General features: G+C 38.1%; 1 protein-coding gene across 3 annotated transcripts in view; it reads left to right on the top strand.

Moving 5' to 3' along the window:
- ZNF536 (zinc finger protein 536) overlaps positions 1 to 25,303 on the top strand; it is a 352,810-nt gene that overhangs the window by 201,664 nt on the left and 125,843 nt on the right. For all 3 annotated transcript variants that reach the window (XM_075765690.1, XM_075765692.1, XM_075765693.1), the window contains one exon: positions 14,359 to 14,511. In XM_075765690.1, the coding sequence (XP_075621805.1) occupies positions 14,359 to 14,511 (153 nt within the window). The remainder of the gene's footprint in view (positions 1 to 14,358; positions 14,512 to 25,303) is intronic.

Raw genomic sequence — 25,303 nt, 5'->3', positions numbered from 1 at the left:
AGAGGTTTCCTTTCCTCATTGTGACCAGATTGCCAGTTTGACCCTATCAACTAGTAGTTAGAGCACTAAAAATGCAGCAAATTTGTAGAGTAAGAAAATTCTTCATTGAACTTCTGCAAAACTTCTTTCTGTTTTTGCATAGGGGAGGGTCTGGTAGTGCAAGTTCATGAAAATCTGGTTTGAGAGAAAGCTTCGGTACCTTTGTGTGTGTTAGAGTGCAGACAGATTCACTGAAATTGCTAAAATTGCTGGTGAAGTACCGTACCCTCCGCAGGAGGATGCAAAGGGGTTGGTCCCTCAGAGGAATCCAGCATGACTGCCATCAGTTCCCATGCCTTCAGCGTGCTTTGGCCATGGCCCTGTCCCAGTGGGAAGGCTGGTTTGCCATTGTTCCCTCAGATGACTGTGCTGACCAAAGTCCCTGATAATGCCAGAGGCAGTGGGTTTGCCTGTGATGTTGATAGTCAGCTTCTACTAACTGATCTTATGTTGCCAGTTGTCTGCCATCAGAAGACCCTCAGATATTTAAAACATTTGATGGCTAGCAACTTCTGCACCATAGATGAAAAGCGAAGAAAGATCTGGACGCATACAATCTCCTATCTATAATTCTGTTTTGATTATGGTCTTATGGTGCATATTTTTCAGAGAATATTTTCAATAATGCTTACTGATGTAAAGCATTCTCAGCCAGAAGCCTTGCAAGGCATTAGCAGAATAGAGATAAATGTGTGGAGAATCACTGTGTTTGGTTTCATTTATTGTAATAGCTGTGGTTAAAATGTAGATCATACTGCTGGTTTAGATCACAGTCTTAATTCCAAAAATTGCAATCATAGGTGGATTATATCTGCATCTTTTCAAATAGATGACAGAACATATTTCTGTGCTGTTTTCCCCTAAGAAAAATTGAAAGATAAGAGGCAGGAGTTTCAAGTAACATTGCAACATTTAGTTGTCAAACTATGAATGGAAATTGCCGTTATAGGGACCGTGTGTTTACTCTCATACTTAAAAGAAATGTGGTGAAAGTGTATCTAAGAAGAAAGGAATTTCTTAAAAAGAAAAATAAAATAAATAATGTCTTTGTAGATGAGCAGTGATTCAATATAACTAAACCAAATATTAATTGAAAAGAACCTTAGAATACAGAGAAGGAAGAACGTTGTTGTTTGGTGAACAGCAGTCACTGGAGCAGTACCGCAGGTGATGGTCTATCCAGTGATTCTTTTCTGGACTACAATTCCACTGATCTACAGCATGCATCAACATCCTGTCTGGTATCTGAGCTGCCTTTCTTAAGTTGCATCTTCCCATCATGGTTTATTTTAAATACACAGTGCTACTCACCTGCACTTTTATGATAAAACTTGGTATAATAATAGTATAGAGTTACTGACAGTTAAGCAGTGACAAGATTTGGTTGTCCACCCTTTATTAAAATGTGTCAGGATTTATCAGCAAGCTCCACTGCCCAGTAGTCAACAGGATCCCTTTTTTGACACAGATACGTATGACCCTCGTGACTGGGCACGTATCTGTAGTGAGATATCACAGAATCTTTAGCCAGAAAAGAACCAGTACTAGTGAAATTGTTGAAATTATTTCAGTTTCATGTGACCAGTTTATTCTGCCGTTCACCTTTTCTCAACCCCATACATTAGTTTGTTAGGTTGGCCAGTCCCACTGTAGACAGCTTTCAAATGTGATCGGTTGCAAGCCAGTTTGTTATGTACCAAATTCTGCATGGGCTTGCCAGGCTATTGGAGTGGCTCCCACTAGTACCATCCTGAAAAGGCATGGAAACATGTGTCTCCACAAATGCAGTAGGCTGCATTCTCAGGGTTTAAATTAGTCTGTTCACTGAGATGGTACTTATGGCATAGTGTCTCAATGTAAGCTAGTAATTGGCCAAAATGAGAATCTTAAGACTCTCTGACTTGCAGGGTACGAGTTTGGGTCTAAATGATCTCTATAGTTATCTTGACGCGTTTGTTACAGATTTTGTCAGATTCAGAGGTATATTTTGTACATATAATTCACAGGCTGTTTTGTCACAACAGAGCAAGGTGTTGAAAGTTTCCTATCTGTACAAAGTGCTCATCTGGTCTGTGTAGTGTTGGCATCCTGTATACTGCAGGTAATTTTACTACTGTTCAGAATAGTGAAAATTTTGTGAAAAGCTGGTCTTCCTCCATATGCTGAGGAATTATTCAAGATGTACTTGTGAAACTTCTGTCTCTTCCAAATGTGACTCATGTCTGTCATCCTGTAGTTCTGAGAAGATGCATTTTAAATAAGTATGTCCACTTTGAAAGGTGTGTTATTGCCAAGTCATTTTCTTTAAATTCAGTGTTACTTTGTAAGGGTCAGGTTTCCCCTATTCTCCTTCCCTGTAAAGATCTTCTTTCCTGCATATCTTACCTTTCTGCAATAAGATTTCCTTCTGTCAGCATTTAATGTCACGTGAACATCACCAAGCTGGTAATTTCGTGTTGGTGCATGGTTGCATGGTGGTTACTGTGTGGTCATTGGTTCAGAAGACACTGATCAGAAAGGGTGCAAAACATTGCAAAGCCAGTCACAGTGGTGGGAGACAAACATCCAGCACAGTGGAGTCTAAAAGGTTGTGCTTGGTTAGGAAGGCATTAAGTGTCTGCTGCTGCTTTGTGATGTGTGGGGAGACAGGTAGATCTCTGGGAATCTGAAATAAGGAGGTTTTGCCACAGCGTTACTTTTTCCTTGCTGTCTGCTCTAATATTCAAGAAATTCTTTTAAATTTTAAATTAAAATTCTCGTGGTGCAGAAGGTTAAGAATTGACTCTATTTGCTCTTTTCCTTCTTATCCTCAGCTGCTTACTGCTAAGAATTTTATTTTACAGAAACTGAGCCTGTGACTTCATACTTAAGATAGTTCTCTATGCTTTTGACTGTTTTCAATGCATTCAACTGATTCCAAGTATTTGTATGCATTTGCAATAGTGTGTTACAAATTCAGACCTGGGATGGATTTCATTGCAACATTATCTGCAGATTTTTGCAGCCAGACAGATGTGTTTCCTGTACCTTACCATACACTTATTACTATATGAGACCATCATTCAGATGATGGTCTGAATATTTCCAGAATGTTTTACAGTATTTCTGTTTTCCAAGATGGTCGATAGTTAAGTCTAGCCCTCACAGGCATGGCAGAGGCGCTTATGAGAATATTTTGGCTGAATTTCTGATGACGTTCATGAGATAGAGGAGCAGTGGCTGCTGTGCTGGTAACAGAGACAGACTAATTTCAGGGCAAGGCAGCTTTCAAAATCAAGTGAGCATAACGTGACTGTATTTGTATAACTTAAAAGAAAAAGAAAAGCTAGAACTTCAGCGCAGCCTGTCTCTCCAGTATATGAGGAGTGAAGCAAATGAATACAGCCTTGAATACACTTTTTAATTTTTCAATGCTGTATTTTGCCAACTTTAGTTCACTCTGTTGACTGTTCAGTCAGACCATTTTTTAAATTAAAAAGGAACACATGGCTGAATTATTTATTAAACAAAAGGTGCTTCCGTGCATGCAGACTACCTGGGTTTTGAATTTCTTTTACTGTTGGAGTTTGAGGAAAGTGCATTGCTAATAAGCTAAGGTATGGAACAACCTTCTGCCTCCTAGAATAAGTCTTCCTCTGTCCGTGGGGCAGGCAGTAAGCTAACTTGGGTCTGTCCACTCACAGAAGAATGCCTGATCTTCATTCGAATGTCTAATTTTGACCTTAGCGAGAAGTTGTTTCCTCAGTTTGGTAGGCTCCGTAGAGACAAAATGTTATTAATTTCAGGTAGAGAAATGTGCGAGCAAATGATTTAGTCTGGATTATCTCCTAATTTTATAGATGCTCCTGATGGGTTAAAATGTGTATTTACTAGTGCATTAATGTGGAGGGACTGTGAACAAGTGGAGAGAGGCTTGCAAAAACTTTGTTCTGTGTAACCATCAGCTTGTACGTCCCGCCAGGTTACCCCTTCTCCTTAGGGTGATGATAAGTACTCTGTACCTTTGGTCAGCCCCCATTGCTGCCTCTGTGTTGGTGGTCCAGATTTGTGCACAGCCAGCGTTTGTTGCATTTTTGGAGGAATGTGGCTTCCAAGTGCCTGATCTTTTCTTTTCTTGTCCCTTTCCCCAGAAGAAAACAACTGCTAGCTTCTGACTAGACCATCTGAACTTCAAATCACTTTGACCAGTGGTCACAGGGAGAGCACTGTCAGGCTGGGAAACTTGGAGGGGCCTTCCATCAGTCTGGGAGCTGTGGTCTCCACAGCTTGCTTAAAGTTAGTGGGTGGCTTTACCTGGTATTGAAAAAGGAATTAACTCAATCTGAGGGAACATCTGTCTGAGAGGTTGATACTTCTCGTCACTGATGTGGGACTTGATAACTCTCTAGGATTATGGGGATACAAGAAGTGTGATGGGCTGCAAAAGGCCAGCATGGCAGCAAAGAGGCTTTAGAGGAAGGTCGGTGAGACCTGCCAGGGCTCCGAAGAGCTCGCGGTCACACCGATGTGTGGGAGGGTGGTTGCGAGCCTGTAGCTTTCCTGTGGAAGGAAAGCAGGGAGCAGTAGCGAGTGGCTGGGCACACCCTGGCTTTGATAGCTACAGATGGAGACCTAAAAGATTGTAGGGCCACAGTCCAACACCAGCACATGTAAAATAAGGCTCAGGATTTAGATAACTCTGTTCCAGCATACTGACGTGCATGGCCACAGTCCAAGTCCAACACATGCAAAATTAGTTTCAGGATCATTCCAGCATACTGAAGCCTATGCCTAAACCAGTTATTGCCACAAGCTCAGCTAAATCAGAGGAGAGTGTTCAAAATAGTATTTTTTTCTCTTTTTTACCAGGATAGTTCAGATGAAAAAAAATTACACTTTTGTAGTAGAAAAGGGAAAATGGATTATTGATATATCAGCTCCATAGGCAGCATTTCAATTTTTATAGCCCACAAATGGCATGTTATCAGTGTACTTTAAGGCTATTTTACAAAACATGGATACAGGTTGACCTAGTAATGTACTTTTCGAGGTACATCATTAGTGTAAAAAAATTAATGAGCCCATTCATATAATATCATGTTTAAAGACATCATGGTCTCAGTATGCCCACAATACACTGTTAAACTGAGGAAAAAAAACCTACCGAACAGTTAAAGGATCCTTCTTAAGATTAGAAGTAATGAATTTAAACAATATTTTTCTGTTATAGCAAAACTCATGTAATTAACATATTTATGGAAAAAGGGTGGTAGTAAAATAGATTCAGCAGTTCAGAGTTGCTCATTTCTTCAAGTACAGCTCATTTTTTTATGAAATGGGGAAAGAAGTTGGAAATTATACTTAAGTGGCATGTACCAAAGAAGTTAAATGGGAGAAGAATTATTTACAGAGGTATTTGTATTAGCTCAAAGCAGTCATTTAGTTTGAAGGCAGCACTGGAAAGTAAAAAGTAAGAAAATACAGATACTGGAAAAGTCCATACTATCATAGTCTGTCCAAATGTTGTAACACGTACCGTGACATTATTCACGTTTTGGAGACTCTGTCAGCACCTCTGTAATCAGTAATCTGTAAATGGAATAACAGTCTTTATTCTTTCTCATTTCGTTGAGGGGGAAATTAGTAATTTAGCTACCTGCACAGTTGTGTTTGTGACTGCTTCTATTGTTGGTTTCTTTCTTACTAGTGTCTACAGAAAGATGTTCCTGTGACATTTTAAATAATTTACATTTTTCTTTATTAGAATGAATTTTTATAAAATCTGATGACCTGCTACCAGCACATCTATGCTGATTTTGCCACCCTATGATAAGATGATAACAATGAAAAGGGGTTAGTATGCAAAAACTTCTCCAATAGTACCTGATGCCCTGAGAGCTACTTATAATGTGGGCAAGTCTGTGGTTCTAACTTGAAAAAATTATTTGTTTGGTTTTTGGATTTGCTAAAGCCCAGGCACTCAGGGTGAAACTTGGCCAGTGTAGTTATTAAATATTTCCATACTGCTCAAAAGATTTTAAAAGATATTAATGGATTTTGAAAACTATGTGGAGTTGGGTGTTAATTCGTGCCTTGTAAAATCTCACAAACTCTGCATTGTTGGGCACATGGGAAGAACCCTGAGAAAATAGGTTCAATACCACTCTCTTCCACCCAGATTCACCATCTTTCCTACAGTTTACTGACACCGTCTTGGATTTTGTTCACAGTGTAGCATGTACGCTGTACCAAATGGTTCTGTTTGTCCCACATGTAGTTTAGGAACAAGATAGAGATCATAATGCAGTACACCTTACCTGTTTGGTTTATAGGTATGTAGAGATGCTAACAAGTGGAAGGGTAAGTATGGAAGCAGGAAGAAGGCAATATGTTCATTCACAGAAGTCCAGTTAATGGTTATTTTAATTGATTAGCTAGCAACTTCATTTTCTCCCTCATGAAATTGCCTCCACAGATCCTTACTTCTGGAGCTTAATCAGCAGTAGCAATCCATCCCAGGAGTGGGAGATCAGGAGTACTTAATTAAAGAGGGACTGTAAGGCAACTCTCCCAAATTGGATATCTGATCTAGCCTTGGCATCAGGAGAGCAATGCTAGGTAAAAGTGTTTATCAAGCTCCATGTAGCCACTCTGCAAATCTCAGAGATGGGAATATGATGCAGACAGCCTGTAGAAGCTGCTATAACCCGAGTAGTATGGGCTTTAAGGCCATCTGGTACCTGAACCAGGGCTTTCAAAGCCATGGAGTAGCAGAGCTGAAAAGCCGGTGAAGGAGTTGGTTGGTGGAAGTATCTTGCATGTGAAAGGCTTAGAAAAGAAGATAGCAGGATTTTGAAACAAACCATCAAAAATTGTGTTGGAGGGAACAATGTAGTGATACGTGGTCATTTGCTGCAAGCTCAGCTCTGCTTAGGTGGCTGGAGGTTCCAGGACCTAGTGGTGATGTCATGAAAGTGAAGACTATTTAGCCAAAGACGAGCACTTTGATGGCCATGCTCTGTGTATCCCTGACGTTTGTTGACTTCATTGAAGGACTGTGCACAGGTCTGACTGCATAAATTGCAACTTATACCTTTTAATTATACTACTGTGCATGTGATTTTAGAATGGCCTTAGAAGTCATGAGCATTGGAAGAGGATGAATAATTTTGATATGCCTTCAGCACTCTTTTCAGTTTCATTTTGATTCAACTTTATCAAAACTAATATTTCAATAATATGCTACGGTCCTGATTCAAATCTAAGTGTTGAAGTTTCATTGAATTCAGTAGGGTTGGAGAAGTATACAACAGTGAGATTAAAGTTCTAAGCTTGCTTTCTTCTCATGCTGAACTAAGAATATGTGCGATGGTTTCCAGGATAATGGTATTTAACTGTAATCTTCTTGGGGCATGGACCACAATCTGTTGATTTTGTACAACTGAACTCAGTGTCACTAATTAATAAAACAATAAATACAGGAAATTAACTATTTTGTGTTTTATTAACAATTTGCATTTCATATAGTATTTCATTTTAAATAAGTATAAAATCGTACCTTCAAATGGTAAGATGTAATTGCTGATCATGTATCTCTTTGTTCCAGACACTTTTATAAAACTGTATGTATTATGTATGATGTGACCTTCAAATGTCATGAATGCGTTGTGCAATAAACTGTCAATATTTGTGGCTATAAGGTACTAGATGACTTTTACAATAATTGGAACAGCTTTATTAGAAGCTTGGATCACTCAGCTGGTTAAAGAGAAAGACACAGGCCAATGTTCATCTGGGAGTTTCCTTCTGCCAACTGTTAAATGAAAGATACTGTAAGGTGCTTAAGATGTCTTCTTTCTTTAAAAAAAAAAAAGATACAGTTAAAAAGGTCTCATGCAAAAAATGTTCTCTCCAAAAAAGAATTCTTTTCAGTATGCTTCATTTTCAGTCAAAACTGAGCTCTGTAAGTTAATGGCAAGTAACCAACTCTGGTTTTTAACTGAGATGATTTTCTGTCTTTTGGTCACACGATTCTTCAAACAAATCAGGCAGCTAAAATGATGTACTCAGAAACTGTGTTTGAACTTTGATTATCTTAAAAGGTTTTAAAGATTTAGAACAATTTGAAAAGTAAGACTGCTAAGAACTCCAAAACAAAAACTCTGTAGGGAATTTGATTAAAATGAAAAAAGAGGGTAAGAAATATTTTGTGATAAACAAAAGCTTAATTTTGGTTAAGTGTCTATTGACATTTCTTTGTGCTGTATATACAGCCTCTTGCATCTTTCTCAGAATACATACTGCAGTGAAAAGCATTGAGATACAACCAACATTTGCATACAGGCAGTATTGTCGTGCAAAGTGTTTTCCACCCATATGGGGTGTGAAAACCACCCATCTTCAAGTCTGTCATGTGCTCCAGGTATGGGCTTAAGGTGTGTGTGCTGCCCTCAAGTCACCAGCCTTCCAGTTACTAAGAAATTGCTTAGAATATTTTGACGCCCTTTCTCTTGTGCTTGAAATAACGCCTAGATAACTCCCCTAGACAGCCTGAGGTATCGACTACGACTGCCATTTGCCCGCTTCCGAATGTTGCAAGTCTTGCCTCGTATAGACGGTTATGGGCATTTTACTTCCGTTTAATTTAGATTGTATTTTAAATTTAAATCTGCTAATGCACTAAGCAGCAGCAGAGGCAGGGCAGTTTGTGCCTGGTGGTTGCCTGTGTGGTTCAGAGGGCTAAGTGGGAAGTCTGATGTCAGAAGCGGTATCTTTTTATTTACCAGTGGAACCTTTGGTATAATCTTTATTTCTAATAATACAAACAATGTGAATGCTGCTTTCTCACTAGTAGGCCTCCTTTCCAATTCTCTTCTAAAATAGCTCTCTGTTTAAACAAATTCTCTGCCAATCCATATTAATGCCTAACAGTTTAAGATTCCCATATATGGTCATTATAAAACCTAAATCCTTGATGAAACAATAGAGACAGCAAGTTGTTCCTGACCTAAGACATTAGTAACTCTTTCCGGAGGCCTAAAATATAACTGTAATATTTAGTAATATTAGACTCTTTCATTTTAAGCCATGAACTTCTCTAGCAAAAAAGTGTAGTGACATCTGCTAATAGGATTCTAATTTCAAATTATGAGCACTGGGCCAGATTCTGTTCTCTTTTACATCAAAGCATACTAATTGAAACAACTTCAGGTAGCTGGAAAAATATGGTTAATTATATCCCTAATTATATTCCTATTTTCCACTATTTTCAGTATTATTAAAGCTTTCTGTGAGGAATAGGCAAGAAAGCTAAAGCATGTTTTCCTAGAAACTTATTGCATACCCTATACTGCTTCGCAGGGAACGAGGTGGTTGAGTCCAGGCGTACTTGCATAAAAGCAGCAGCAGTGACAGGATTAACACATCGAATATCTTCTAACTCCCTTCTTGACGGTAGATTCAGGATACAATTTTTGCTGCCACAATATGGACTAATCTGGGTGGTTTACAGATCAAAAAATAACCGTGGTCACTACCACTTCTCATTGCACCATGTTTTGTTAACTTTTACAGGCAGTTCTAAGGAACTACAAATATTTTGAATTTCAGAAATATATGAAAATGCGGGATTATGTGCAGCTTGAAAGGCTTCTGGCCACACTTTAAAGGGTTCTTTAATAATGTCTGAAAAATGTGCAAGAGCAAACACATACTTGTAAGTGTGATGATTACCTGTTTTGTGTGTTGATTACCTGTTTTGTGTGTTGATGACCTTTTCCATGTGATTGCCTGGTTTTGGCTAATTTGGCAATCCTTGTGTCGGCAAATTCCAACTGACTTCACTGATAATTTAGTCTGCATGAGGATTGCAATTTAGCTCCTTTGAACATGCACGTACCTCTGTGAATCCCTGCACTTTCATGTACACACAGCAGATAAATACTCCTGTAAAATTTACGGGACATGTATGTAGATGGCTCCTTTGAAAGTGTGGCTGCTAGTATGACTGAAGTCAGTGCTGCTACCTAACCAGCTGAAAACGTGTTTCTTTTTGCAAAAGCAATCAATCCTTTTCTAATCATCTTTATAGAGTCATCCTAGACAGGTAGACCATTTGTAGAGAACATATATGGAAATTTCAGGTAATTATTTTTCTTTTGTTCTTCATACGACTGGCTAGATAGCTTCTGCTTTGAGTACAGAGATTCACTGCCCATCTAAGCTTGTCTATTTTCTAGAAGTACCCATGGAAGTTGGCATGGTGCCTCTGTAGGCTCCCTGTCCGTGTGTTGAGGACACTGCCAGCCGTGGCAGTGACTCATTTCTGGGTAGATCATTTCTGAGACCTAGTAAGATACCTGCTATAAAAATGGATTCACTGGTGTGTGTGTCTCTTTTAACCTGCTACTGTAAAAGTGCTCCTGGCTCAAAACTGTTTATTGGAATTATCTGGCTCTGTGGAAATTTCTTTTCCAGGGACCGTGGGGATGTGAAAGCAGCCAGATGACACAGGTCATCTCCATGCTAGGCCAGGAGTGCAGGCTTTTTGTCCCTCCTCTCCTGAGAAGTGAGCGTCTGCCTGAAGAAGGGCTAGTCCTTCAAATACTATTTTTATGGATTGCTTCATTTTTGCTTCAGTCTGTGTGGCAAATAGATTTGCTCACCTTTTGGCTGAATTGTCTCTCTGGTTATGCAGCTAATTGCCACCTTCTGATATGGATGTTAAAGTGAACTTTCTTTCCTTGCATTTGTCCCATGAGAACATGCGCACGGTCAGTTATTAAATGTAGCTGAGGCATGGTATGCAAGAGATGTCCCTGTCATACCACCCAAGGAGCTGCTCCGTGACTGAATTCCTCTGTATCCTGTGCCGTGGAGCAGTACAGAATCATAGAATCAGAGAATCGTTTTGGTTGGAAAAGACCTTTTAGATCATCAAGTCCAGCCATTAACCTAGCACTGCCAAGTTCAACCACAGGTACAGCGTATGTAGCAGCTGCAGGTCTCACAGCTGTTGCCTTCTCCTTATACTGACACAAAGATCGGTTTCATATACAGAACTGAATGTTGCTTTTTGCACTTCTTCCCATGACTTTTGCTGTGAACACGTGCTTTCAAAGTGAAAGGAAAGCTCAGCAAAAGTAAGTTCAGAGACAAGGCTCAGAAGCCTTAAATCTAGCATGCACATCTACAATATTTTATGCTCTGTTCTGTTATTTCCTGCACTCGAATCAGGAAAGGCAGGGATGGGCAGGAAGACATTCAGGACGTAGACCTACCTATAATGGAAGTAGATAGTAAAACACCAGTCTAATCTCACGTGCATCAAGTGCACAGCATGTAGACCACATAACTCAGTGAACCACAATGGCTGTAAGATAAGTAACTGTTCTCTTTCCTTCCTGTTCTTTTACCCTCGGAATTGAGCAGCCTGAAAACCATAGCTCAAATCTTGAGTAAATCATAAATTAAATTAACTTGGTAGGGCTAATCCTAGTCCTGCAGATTTGTAAAACATCCAGTTTCGCGCAGAACTGAGAGTTTCTACTTAGGAAGGGGGTCTCAATAGCAGGAGAAAGGGGTTATCAGAGGTCTAGAATACACGATTATTGGTGGAGCCGAAGATTTTTCATTCCCACATGCACTGTTGTTGGCACAGTCTGTATTCACCGGTTTGCTGCTTAACTGCTTTGCTGATGACCTCTTCTCCGTTTTCTGTATCACGTTTTTCCCTCTTCACTTTCCATAAATTTCTTGAAGAGACTCAGTATAGGAAACCTTGGTACCAGAGTCAGCGAGACTTAAATGCCTTTTAAAGTTAAGCACATTTTAAATTTAAGTGCCTTGACAGATAGGTACGATTTACCAAAACGGGGCCCTAGTAAGAAGTTGGGGTTGCATTTGATGGGGACAGTCGGCAGCCTTGAACATATCTTTTCATTGTTTGAAATAAAAGAACTTAGATGCAAAGCGGCTCATTCAGGTAGCGACGGCCTCCAGTGCTTCGGTGGGCTTTGTAGGCAGAGGAATTAAAAAGAAAACCCCTCAGCCCAGCTTTAAAGTCTTAGGAATGCTTTCAGTGTGGGAAGAAAAATTCTTCAAGGTAAGGCCCCTGGTGGAGTAAAGCCTTTGGAGCTATCTACTGTATGTCTACTTAAATCTAAAAGAAAACTTTTCAGACCACCCACATCTTTCTTTGCTTCATTGTTGTTTTCAGTTTGCTTTTTCAGAGGGATTAGTGCTAGAGTAAACTCCATCGTCTCGCTGCCTTGAAAAAATTCAATTTTGTGTAAAGTGAAAATTAGACTCTTAAATCTGCAAAGCGAGCTGTTTATCTTACAAATTTATTCTTTTTTATTGGGCCACACATATTCTAGATAGAAAGATAAAAGGCAAATGGATAACAGGCCATCATTTAGAGTGACATACAGCAAAACATAACTAGTAGGCTTATTCAGTAAATTCCTCCTGAGTGGCTTGTTAGCTTTATCTATATATTTATCTATAATGCTCATATAGTATTTATTGAAAACCAAAATAAAATCCTGCAGTTTATCATCATGCATTCTGTATTTTGCACTTCAGAAAAATCTTTTTTGCACTCAGGAATTCATTTTTTCCCGAAGCAGCTTAAGACATGAGTATGTACAACTTTTGAGAAGGAAAAAAGGGGAAAATCCAAACTATTTAGGGAGATTGGAATTATAGACTAGCACCTATTTATATTTTCCTGGACTCCTGAAGACAAAATAAATTCCTGTAGTATATTATTTTACATACTTGTGAATAATTCAAAATGACAGTTACTAGCTTTCTAACTTAAATATTGTGCTTTAACTCTGCAGTCTAAGAACAATCAGAAGACGTTAAACAAGATCATGATGTGAAAAGTATCAGATTTTGCCTTTTGAAGACTAGCAATAGCTTGATTACATACATGACTACAATAAGCATTTATGTATTTTATTTTTTTTTTATCACTCTATCATCCCCTTCTTTCAGCTTCAAGCGAAGTAGTTCAGAGGGACCATTTTACAATAAATAATGAAATACCTTTTCCAGAAATGTGGTATTTGGGTCTCTGCTACTGTGTGAATAGTTTTTATTAGAGCCAAATGTTTAAGTCTTTCTTATGTCCCATCACTTCCATTTAAAAGGCAATGCTGTGTAAACTGCACTATGTTTCCTGACAGCTTTAGTTACATATCAAATGGGTAAAGACAGAACACTTCTAGTCAGTACTTTATGGTTGAAATAATCAAGACTCTGCATGCAGATTTTAACTATATGCTCCCCACCTCAATATAACCCAGATAGCTCAGCTCTTGCCCAGGGCCGTGATGGAGTGTCTGTGTGTATGGCACCTCTGTGGCCTGCGTGCCAGCAGCGGAAATCCGGTTCAGAATTTCAACATTTGCCATGGTATGTTCTGGTGAAATCGTAAATCGATACGTGTATGTGATATTACATGACCCTGTAAGTACGAGATGATAGATGAGTCTTGTGTGGTTTGAATAATGACTTTTTAAAAACGCCTTACATTTTTGCAATTTTTATGTCAGTCTTTTGTAAGTTGTTTTGCTCATAGCCTGCCTGCATAATAGCAGCTTATTCAAGATGGCTGGGAATGACTGTTTCTTTATATCAGGAGAGAGAAAAGATGTCCTGGAGTCTCACTCATTGTAGGACGATGCAAAGAATAAGTGTAGCTGTGAACACTGAAGGAGAAAACCCCGGAGCTGTGAGTGAGAAGGAATTCCCCCTCATCTGACCAATCTTTCATTGCCTTTCCCATGATATTAGGTCACTCACTAGGTCCTGTGTCATAACTCCAACGCTGAAATGTTGCAGAAGGAAGTTAATTAGCTTGTGTGTAGACATTCCCACTTCTGTTGGACTCCCCATCACTGGAATTCCGTTGTTACTGGAGGTTTGAATATACTGATGCAAACTTTTTCCCTCTAAAAGCATACAGATTTTCACAATACTTACAAATTAAATAGATTCAACCAAAAAACAATCTAAAACTTTTGGGGGAAAAATTAATAGGATCTCTGCAAAAGAAGAAACCAAACCAGCTGCTGACACAGCTGTTTCTTTTCTTGTATAATTCAGTTCAATATAAAGGTACCATATGCTGCTTAAAATGATGGTAGGAAAGATGAAATAATTTAAGACAATAACAAGAAAATACATGAATTGTCAGCATTCTGTCAGATTTAAAGAATGAAATAGACAGGTGTAGTATTGACATGTTTAACTTTGTGTTGTGTTAGCAGTTTTAGTGAGAACAACTTCTGACATGTGCTGAAGTGATGTGAGAACATTTCTGTGTTGCAGACATTGGAGAAGAAGCTGGGAGATCTGTAGGAGTCCAGCAGCCAGCTTTACTGAGAGACAGGAGCCTTGGTTCTGCCATGAAAGACTGCCCATATTGTGGAAAAACTTTCAGAACATCACATCACTTAAAGGTCCACTTGAGAATACATACAGGTGAGAGGAACGAGTGAGCGGAGCACTGTCGACACATGCCATGGGGGGGGGTGGGTAATATAATATGTGGCTAGGAGCCTTAATTCCCAGTGTAGATTTGGACTCATTAGTTGGAGAAACTCTTTTGAGAAAGATATATGACAGTCTTAAATAAAAGCACAAGGAATGTGTTGTTGGATAAAGACCACTTTAATAGAATCATCTTTTCCCAGTTGAGGTTATTTCTGTCTCCTTCCCTGCTTCATCACTGTTTCCTTCAATTACCCTTGTCCTTCAATAGGCATAAGCCTATTGGTTTCAGACTTAGTTATACTAACTGCTTCAAAGGCCTTCCTTAGCATCTGCTTAGGGATTCTGTATGTTTTTCTCAGAGTTACTATTTTTGTTCCATTTAGCATGCTCATTTTTAACCTCTCACTGTTCATACGAATGCATCAGCTTCATGGATCTGCTTTTTTTTAAATAGAACTCACCCAACTTAGTACTTGTAATGGTAGTAAAACTTACCATTTTTTTGCACCATGGTAAAACTTACCATGTTTTGTTTTAAATAACAATCACAGCATTTCTACCCCACAGAGACTTACTGCTGGTCTGGATTCTCACTTTATTTTGGTATGTCATTCACTGGGTGGACTGTTCTCGATACTACTAAACTATAACCACTCCATTTAAATTATAATACCTTGTTTGCTTAAAAGTACATATGTGCATGGTAAGGTTCATGTAGAGATACAGTATATGTTTAAGAAGACTTACTATATCCATAATTAAAATCTGATATACAGTGCTGATATCCTTGGGTCCAGTTGACATCACTAGAAATTCTGTATACGGTCAATATGATAATGTTTTCTTCCAAGTCTTAGGTATCATAGTAGGCTTTGGGAGAATGTGCAAAACTGGAGATTTAGGATACTGTTCTTTGTAAACAGACATAGTGGGCACTATAATTGTGGAGTCATTTTCTTTTTAAACCATTTTAATGAATTTCAGAATTTTACTGCTGCTTCTCTAATAGATAGGTAAAATAAATTGCATGCAGAAATACTTTCCAGTTGTACCTCCTACTTGAAAAACTTCACTGTTAATTTTTATTTCCCTGAAGTACCAGATAAGCGGTGTTTTCCTCCCTTCCCAAAATCAGCAGTCATGTTTCTCCCATGTGCTGGCACACTTAATGTTGGGTTTGCAAATGTGAGGCCTGATTTTGAAAAATTGAAAGTGAAGGCTGAAAATTATTTAAAGAAAAAATTTTCATTATTGAGATGGGAAGCTTTGTTCATTGCATTTTTCTTCTTTCTTTGGATTGTGGAATAGGAGTATACCACACTGGTTTGATCTGAATTTTAAAATTTGGCAGCCTAATGTCATTTTGTCTGATTGGATTGCAAACCATTTAGGGCAGGAATATGCTTTTCTGTGTGTTGGACTTTGTAAAAAGAAAATAAAAATGAAGAAACACAGTGAAAACCCTATTTGTGTGCTCTCTAATGTAGTAAAAGTAAATAAATGGTAGTTATTTTATTGGAAAATAATCTTGTAACTATGAGGTTTAAACAGTTTGACATTTTTACTATTGGAGATGGAAAGTAAAATTCTTTAAAATAACCTGAGGATACCCATCTCTCCCTTTTGCTTTATTATATAGTGGTCATTTTGTTCTTGTTTTAAAGATGGCAGTGATTATGCATTTGGTATTTGTGGCTTAGAACTAATGGAAAATAAATTAATTGTAATGGAAATATTCCATAAAACTTGCATAATAAAACTGACTAAACAAAATTAAAACAAGAAAAAATAAACCGTGTATAAAATAACAACAACAACAACAACAAAAAACCCCAAACCATCATACAGACTGTTGAAACAACATTTGCAATATATTTAAAAATCATTATAATTTTAACATAGATAAAGATCAATTTCCATTAGGTTGAGAACAAAGTATTTGTAAATAATGACAAGAGTATGTTTAAATGGAGCAATGTTTTACATATTGGAAATAATCCTAATAAATATTATAAAAATGTAAATTGGCAAATTACTAGAGTTATTAAATAAAAATTAAGTTGCTTTGCAGTAAATGGAAATGATGTAATAGATACCAGTTATTAAACAAATATTGGTTAGCTCATACTTATCAGGGACAGTTTCCTGCCTTTTATGTCACACTCTGTCTTTATTATATGCCTGGATCATATAACTGACTGATAAAAAACACTTTACTGTGTTTCTCCACTACATTAACTCAATTACTGTTCTTGTTCTCACAGCACCTGTTTGTTAGAGATGAGCTCAAGCAGTTCAGCAGAAGTCAGGTTCCTTCGAACATCTGTGTGTTTGGAGGCACACGAGTAGGTTGGTTTGGTGCGCATGCCAAGACCAGACCCAAAGTCTGATCCAGCCAGGAGGTGCTTCTGTGGCAATTGGCCCAAAAAAGCTAGAGAAGCTGTTTAATCCTCCTCAAGAGGAGGAAGCTGTGCTCTGTTTTAGAAGAATTAGCTAGAGGCGTGGGTTGCTTCTTTTTTCGGTTTGATATTTCATGGTTGCAACCTTCTCCACGCTGAGTCTCAGTATCTGTGTAGTTTGTGTCATATAATGAGCTTCTGAAGAGGGGGGGCGGGGGGCACGAAGCAAGGTTTTATTGAGCACACTCAGTTGAGTCCCAACACACAATTGTAGAGGATTTTTCTTCTTATCGAATTCAATGATATTCAGACAGGAAAAGCTTTAAGGGGAAGATAGTAAGATACGATTTCTGATTGTTCCTGTATGATAAGAAGAAAAGGGCATAATTATGTGAAATCAGTTTCTCCTCTTTCTTGCTCTAAAAAGAGTTAAAGGATAAGGCAGTTCCTTAGTATGACCCCGAAGGAAGAGAGGAAGGACTCTCAGGGCCAAACACTTCAGAGCCTCAGGGTGTGGAGAGCACAGACAGAACTCTTGTAGCTCTCCTAGATGACTTTATGTTTGTCAGTGAATAGAGATGGGCTGGATGGTCCTGCTTCTTCAGAGCTACCTACTTCAGCTCACACAAACTCATAGGGCGAAGCATGTATGGGCACCAGTCGAGCGTCATAGACATGTGGGTGGACTGGCCGCTTTGTGATTCAGCTTCCTGGATACAAAATAATACAGCTGAAAAGGTTATAACACAGAAGGTTTAGAGATGCTCAGACTTTGTGAAAAAGAAAACCATCTCAGTATCTCAGACCCATAATGTGCCATATGCAGATGCTTCCAGAGTTTCCATTTTTCCCCTCTGGGGGCAGCAATTTAAGGTTCCTTCATTCAGGGAGCTGAGCATCTTTATGTTCTTGAGCACTCTCAGTTCCCACTGAAGTCAAATATATGGGCGTGGGGTTTACTTTACATGCCTTTGGACTGCACAGAAACAGTTCAGTGTAAAAAATTAAAATTTCGTATGTTCTACCTTTGACAAGTGACACATTACATAGGGGCCGGTTTCAGATTAGCTCTAGCACCTCTTTGCACCTTGTGTTAGCATTCAGAAGCTACTGCAGATGTAGACCAGTTTGGGTTCTGCGGTCATTAGGTGCTCAGGTGTATTCCCAGTATGACTGGCACAGTTAAATCCCTTGAGTAATGAATAAAGAAAAAAGAAACCTAAGGAAGAGAGGGGTAGGAAGAAAAAACTTGGCAGGGCTGTGTCCGTTGACTGAGAGTATGTTACGATAGGTATGACACACATCTTGCACGTAGTAGATATATTATATACATTTACAGTGTTGCTGCATTTTCCCTTGGAAACGTGACTGGCCAATTTTAAAACTTGCTTAGATGAACTGATGAAATACAGTAAAAATGGTGCTGTTTTAAATGAATTCAATTCACATTTTCTTCCTAAAAAAAGACTGCCTGTTGCCATTCTCTGAAGGCGCTTGTAGTGGGATGAGCAATATGAATAATTAAGGAAAATGGGTATGTGTGCTCCAAGAGGAGACAATTTTGGTATTGAACATCCTTTATTCTTACATTTCTAAGATGAACTAAAAGGACTTTTCATTTCTCTAGATTTCTCCAGATTTCCCATCCTTAACATTGTACAGCATGCCTTTTCTCCTGTCTTAATGACATCCCAAACTTTTGTTGAAAATAATTGATTGAATTTAAATTTCCTTAAAAGTTTAAGAGGTAATGTTACAGTATAAATTTCCTACCAAACACTAAGTAGGGAAATATCCATTAGTGAAATTAACTACAGTTTCTAGGTAGCTAACAATGTGCAGTATACAGTAGGGCATGGCTAATGAACACTGCAGTGGGTGATATTTCATTATACAAATTAATGCTCACATTTTAATGGGAAAGTCACATAATGAATCTCAGCTTCAGTGACAGCAATTAGAGACACAGATTGTCCCCTTCTGGACAAGGCACTGTTTAGCAATAAGCAGCTGTGTAAAAAGTCTTCAGGTTTACAACATATATATATGCTTTGGGGGAATTAGTGTACAGTTTATATTAATGTACTGAATCTTCCCTGCAAAGGAACAACCATATTTTTCTCTCTGCATTTTAACTAAGTAAAGACATGTAAAAAGACTAAATAAATATTGTGGATGAGATATAAATAAAGGAAAATATTCAATTATAAAACTTTATAAAAATTAAAATATTTTATTGTAATGCCTAGGGCACAATTGAAAAATCTTTAATAAACTGAGACAAAACCATCAAAAGTCTGTCCTGTTGCAGGGTAGGCGTAGTTTCATCTTGCATGATAGAGAAGAATCACTAGTAAAGGAAAGTAGTAAAGAGAAGAAGTTAACTAGTATTTCTGACAAACAGATTAATTGTGTGGTGAAACATGTGCAGGATCCAAAAATAATCCTACAGAACCTTTGATATTCCATTTGGTTTAAAAAGTGTGAAGTGAATGATTAGAATGATAAAAGAAATTACCATGTAAGAATAGGCATAATAATGAACTAATTAAACCATACAGCAATTCATTTCTAAAATATCTACTGCACAATGGATAAAATAGGTTATCAATAACTGTTTCAATGGTAAAATAAAAAATGCTGGAAAATGTTTTCAGTATTTTCATTAAGCAGTATTCTCTGGAATTATAAGATGTTTGATTTCATTTGCTTCGCATGAAAGAAAACTGTTAGCTTGTTTAGAGACGTATAGGATCAAATTGCGACTCACGTCGTCCCCGAGTGACTGTCAAAACCCCAGTGCTGGCTGCCGTAGCGTTAGGTGCCGGGGGTCCGTACCGGCGCACAGCCCTCGCTGCCCTGAGGAGCAGAGGGGTGTCCTCCACAAACTCACTCCTTCAGAAATCTTATTTAAAAAGGAGGGGGGCATTCAGTAGGGCGCAGTACAGATTTTTAAGAAGCTGCATGTTAAGTATGAAAAATAAAGAAGCCCACGGCACTAAATATATAGATATTTATATAGATATAAATATAATAGATATTTAAGTACAGAGATTTGATAAGAGAAACTAATAGTAAAAATATGTATGTGGCTAGTAGGGTTATGGAGAACAGGGTAAAATTCTGTAGATCTGACAGGTTTAACAATTGGTATCTTGCTAATACTGGACAAGAATGGATAAAAAATTATCAATTATGGTATAGAAGACTAAATACTCTTCTGCTCTGTTCTCAGAAAGAAGCATGATGGTTTTTTATAAGCATTTTCCAATGATACAGTTCTGCCATTAAGTAATGAGGCTGTTATGCTGTAGCCCACTACATTTTAATATTTTTTAGAACGAATGAGACTGGATAACTTATAGATAAAGAATTTAAAACCCTGGCTGAAGAGCTCTCCAGATCATTAAAGTTCATTTAAAAACCCAAGTCTTGGAACATGGAGCAAATTCCAGAGTGCTAGTAGTAGGAAAGAAGCTCTGGCTATTCTAGTATTTCCAAAAAGAAAGAATATTAGGACCTTGAAATTATAAATGGCCTACCCTGACACAAGTTTTGGGTAAAATTACAAAATTCATTTGTTAACTATGCTACCAATTCTTTATTCGTTAATTCAATTTTATTTTATGAAAGTAAATTTTATCAAGTTTCTCACTTTCTCTCAAGGATTTTGAAAGTGTCTTGTTCCTTGTGACAACCCCCCCACCAAAAAAAACCCCCAGTATACAGAGATGAAGTGGCACATAAACTGGCAGTTCCACAGCAGTGCTTTCAACTCTATCTATTTGGTATGTCATCATTATTTGGAAGAGTGTATAAAATCACTGTTGATAAAATTTACCAATGGCACAAAAATGGTAAGATGCTAAAAATCACGGGGAGGCACTGATTAGTCACTTAGTCAAGTGGGCTCTTTTCAACAATATGAATTTTAAATCAGCAAAATGTAAAGGAACGAATACTAGAGGCGTTGATGAATCGGGCATAGGATTATGGTAGAGAAGCAACAGAATATAAGCTGTTAGTTGATTGCTATAGCTATGGATGTAAACACAGTCTTGGACTGTATAAGATTAATATCAAGTTGAAATTTCATCAAAGCTTTAGTGGCTACCCATCACTTAAAAGGACATTGAAAAATGGGAAAGGGTGTTCCACTCGAGAGTGAGAGAAGGTGAAGAGGTGACTGGTTTGCCGTCCGCAAGTACCTTCCTTAGGGAATAGATTTTTTTAGTAAAATAATCTGTTTAATCTAGGAGGGAAAAATGTAGCAATGTTCAGTAGTAGGAAGCAGACTCTGGACAAATTCAAGCTAGAGATGAGGCACACATTTTGAGCAGTGACAATACTTAACCAGACAGTTTACCTAGGGACATGTTGGACTTTTCTTCATTGCTGTGAAACAGAGTATGTTTAAACTAAAATAAATAAGTTTTGTTTCAAATTGTAGTTATGATTTGATGCAGGAATTATCATGTGAGGGTCTTTGGCCTGTGTTGTACAGCAGATCAGACTAGATGATCATAATTGTCCCTTCTGGCCTTAAAATCTGCAAATCTATTTATAATCTGGCTGTGGTCTCCTTGCACAGCCCCTAGCAGATAATTCCTATGACTGGTATGATCAGATTGTGTTCTGAGCAGGACTGGTAGCTTGCATACATTATACGTCTGTGTTGTTTATACAACCTACTATACAAAAAGACCTGTTTCTGCTGGGCAACATGTCTGTTTCCAGTTATCTACCAAGCTTTTATGCAGATTTTACAAGCAGCACTGGATTTTTATTGTTTTACTGTATCCTGATGTAAAATAGTGAGATGTCTTGTGTCTTGCAAACCAGAGCAGTACATAAATCACAACTGTGATTATGTTGCCTAGATAAGTTATTCTCTATAAGAATTTTGTACTTTTTTTTTTTTTTTTAATTGTACACACTGGAATATTCTGTGTCTTTACTCCATTGTGAAAAGGTTTGCAGGGATGCAAACAGGGCCAGAGAATTAGCAAGATCAGGATGGTCATTGCCTTTGTGAACAATGAAAAATGACTGTTGGATATGAAATGCAGAAAACTATTTTGAAAAAATCATGTTCCCTCACTCCTACATGGCAACGTTAATTTATGTGAACTGATATTAAGTGTTAAATAACTCATCCAGACACTGCTCTTGGCAATATTACCAGGGTAGTCATTACACTAGGATGAATTCTCTGAAACCTTTCCTCAAAGTATGAGATACAAACAGGTTGTCTTCTAACAATAATCATAGCCTCTCTCTCTTATCCCCTGTAGTATTCTTTGGACATACACTATTGCATGCTGATAGAGTCTTGGAAATTAGGGGTCCTTTGGGTTTTCCACTGAAACTGGCTTGGGTTTTGGTTAGTTTGGTTGAGGTTAAGTTGGGCTTTTTCCCACAGCAGCGTGTAACTCTGTTTTGTCATTTGTACAGGGACTTACACGGGGCATAGCTGGTTGTTAATTTGAATGGATGAAATAGCATCTAAATATCTGCCCAATTACTGAATGTAGGAAATACTGACACAGTAAATTTAAAAGATTCAAAGATGATTTACTCCATCCTACTTGCTTCTCTCAATGCCTGCCCTCGAAATAGCAGCAGTTAAGATTGCTTTGAAGTAAACTAATCACTGCCAATATTTGGATCTAGAAGAGAAGAGAGAGGTTTTGAATTGTTCCCTTTGAACGATGTTATTTGGCCAGTCCTGTATTGTGAAGGTGGCACAGTGTGTTGCTACACGTTGAGTCCAATGTCAGACCTTTGGCTTTAGATCTCATTTCTAGCCATGCAAGAGGTGGGAGCACCGCAGAGGCAGTGTACGAAGGCTAGGAGAGATTTGAACTTTTTGTCACACTGTCTCAGTGAGTGTCTGCTGTCAGTCCAATGCTTATGGCGTTGGTGGCGAGTTGCGTCCAGATCTCCTCTGCTGAAAGGAAGCTCGCTCAGTGGAGAGGACTTCAAGCGGAAAATGTAATGACTTCAAGGCTTAGCAATTCAGAATAAGAGTATGTTGTTGTGCCTAGTGCTTTAGACTGAAGGTACTTTTAGAAGTACAAAATATTACTAGTATTTCTTCTAGTTAGCATATTTTAACTCATACTGATTTTTACATATACTTATTGCTTTGAACAATGCCTGCGTGTTTTTAGCAACATCAGTGCAGCCTATATTGCAAACTCCTCCTCCTCCTCCCTGCAGAAGTAGTTATCCAATGGTTGACATAGCACCTGCAATGCTGGGACACACTTTTCGATGGTGTCACTTGATGTGCAATGCAAACACACATGGAACTATCATTAGAATAGGAAGTGCTCAATATAATTGTGTTAAAGATTTCCATAAAGGCACAGGGGATGCTGAGGTAGAGCTTTGCCATTAAGAGAAGTGAAAATTCATTTAACCTTATAAAGTCTGGTACTTGTTTTTCACCAGCCTGATTACTTCTTGGTCAACACTTGAAATACCTAAGTTCTGTCAGAGGTCTCTAGTGACTGTTGACAGTGACTGGTGGGACAACCATCAGAATAACAGAAAACAGCTCAAAAACATTGCAGTATGTACATGCTGTAAAAACAGCATTAATATTTGTCCGCGTTCTGACTGGCAGCACAGCTGTCAGAGTTCGCACACTCCCAAACAGCCCTGCAGAAATGCCAGCACCAGGGAAGCCCAGGCAGACGTGACCCGTCTCAGTTTAGTGATTCTTGCACGTCAGTAGGAACTGTTTTCTTTTGCACGACTCCCGCTGAAATGCAGCCCCTACTTCTCGTTGCTGGAGCACCAGAACTTAATTAGGTGATTGTAGAAGACTCAGAGGTTGCACTGAAATGTTTAAATCTGATTTCTTCTGTTAAGCTGTGTGGACCCAGGCCTAAAGCATGAACCATGCTAATTACTACCTCTTCCTCTGCTGAACACCTCTTGTTTGAGGTGCTGCACTTTTCTCCTCTAAAAAGGTCGATTAATGTGGTTGATGTAAAGCTCTCACGTCTCACCATTTAGCTTTAGGATTACATTATGGATTTAGAATTTCCACTGCTTGTAATTTACTTCAGCCCGGTCTGAGTTGCAGCTCGTACCCAGCTGCTGTGCAGGGTGAGTAAGGCTGCTCGCGCGGTGCTGTAGTGTCCTCCGAGTGTCCCGGTGTTGCGTCCTAGTAGTAAATTCCTGCGATCAGTGAGAACAGCAGCTTTGCAAGTATTTACCAGCCTTTCAATTGAGCCTGTAGCTTAAATAACAAAAGTTTGAAAACCTTTCAATTTTGTTTTAAGCAGATTTTGAGGTTATTTGAAAAGAGGTAACTTTCCAGCTGGTTTGGTGAACTACATAATATTATATAGCATTTTTACCGTGGAGGAAGTTTTCAGAACAAACATTTCCATTATACCATTTGGAGAAGGTTTGCCTTTGTCTTTTGGATCATTTAGGAAAAAAAACTACTCAGAGAAAACAGTTTCTTCTTCATGTTGAGTCCCTCATAGAAATAATTGCCAATATTGACAGCTCGCAAGCCTCCCAGATTCCTGGCGCTTTTGGTGAGGATTTCCGTACTCCTTCCTTTGAAGGGAACTCTGCATTGCTAACAAGTGCTCTGCAACAATTTAGATGTGCATTTGCTTAGCTGTACATTCTTTTTGGATATGTATTTATGACTGTATGTGAATATTTAATATACGTGTAATATCTTCTACCTCTTTTTAAAGTATAGGAAGAACAATAAAAGTTTAGTATGGGACTCAAATATATATTTAATTCATGAAAATCATCTTACATGTTTTAAAACTCTATTCAAGCTAATCCTAGAAAAGCGCTCATGGTAGGTAAATTACACATTTTACTGCTTGAGCATTAGAAATGCCATTAGAACAAATTTAAAGGACTGCAAAAACCAGTAGATAATGCTAATTTCAAGTACAGAAACTAAATATATTTTGTATTTTTTTATTACTCGATTTCTTTTTTATTTTATTGACTACTTTTTATTTTAACTATATGTTCTTACATGCTGCAATCATAATGTAGTGTAATGATATTAATATTTTATAGAATCTGTATTTATAGTTCTTTATTTAGAAACAATGCAGTAGGTCTGCAGATCTTTGAATCCTTCTGGAATGGTGCCCTCCAAATAATGATAAATTACTTGTGCAGTATGCCATTTGCTAATTATATCCATGATTTACTGCAGAGCAAGACTTAAATCATTCATTTCAGTCTTGCGTAACAGTGCCATAAAATTTTTAGGTTTAAAAATGGTTTCCATGTGTATAATTTAAACAAATTTTAGAGCAATTGTATACACAAAATATTGCAACCATCCATTTGTTACATTCTTTGTCTCTCTTTTTTTTAAACTT

Source organism: Balearica regulorum, chromosome 13 (genome assembly GCF_011004875.1).
Source record: "Balearica regulorum gibbericeps isolate bBalReg1 chromosome 13, bBalReg1.pri, whole genome shotgun sequence".
NCBI classification, from domain to species: Eukaryota; Metazoa; Chordata; class Aves; order Gruiformes; family Gruidae; genus Balearica; species Balearica regulorum.
The sequence above is the reverse complement of the archived record's forward strand: the minus strand, read 5'-3'. Positions and strand labels throughout refer to the sequence as shown.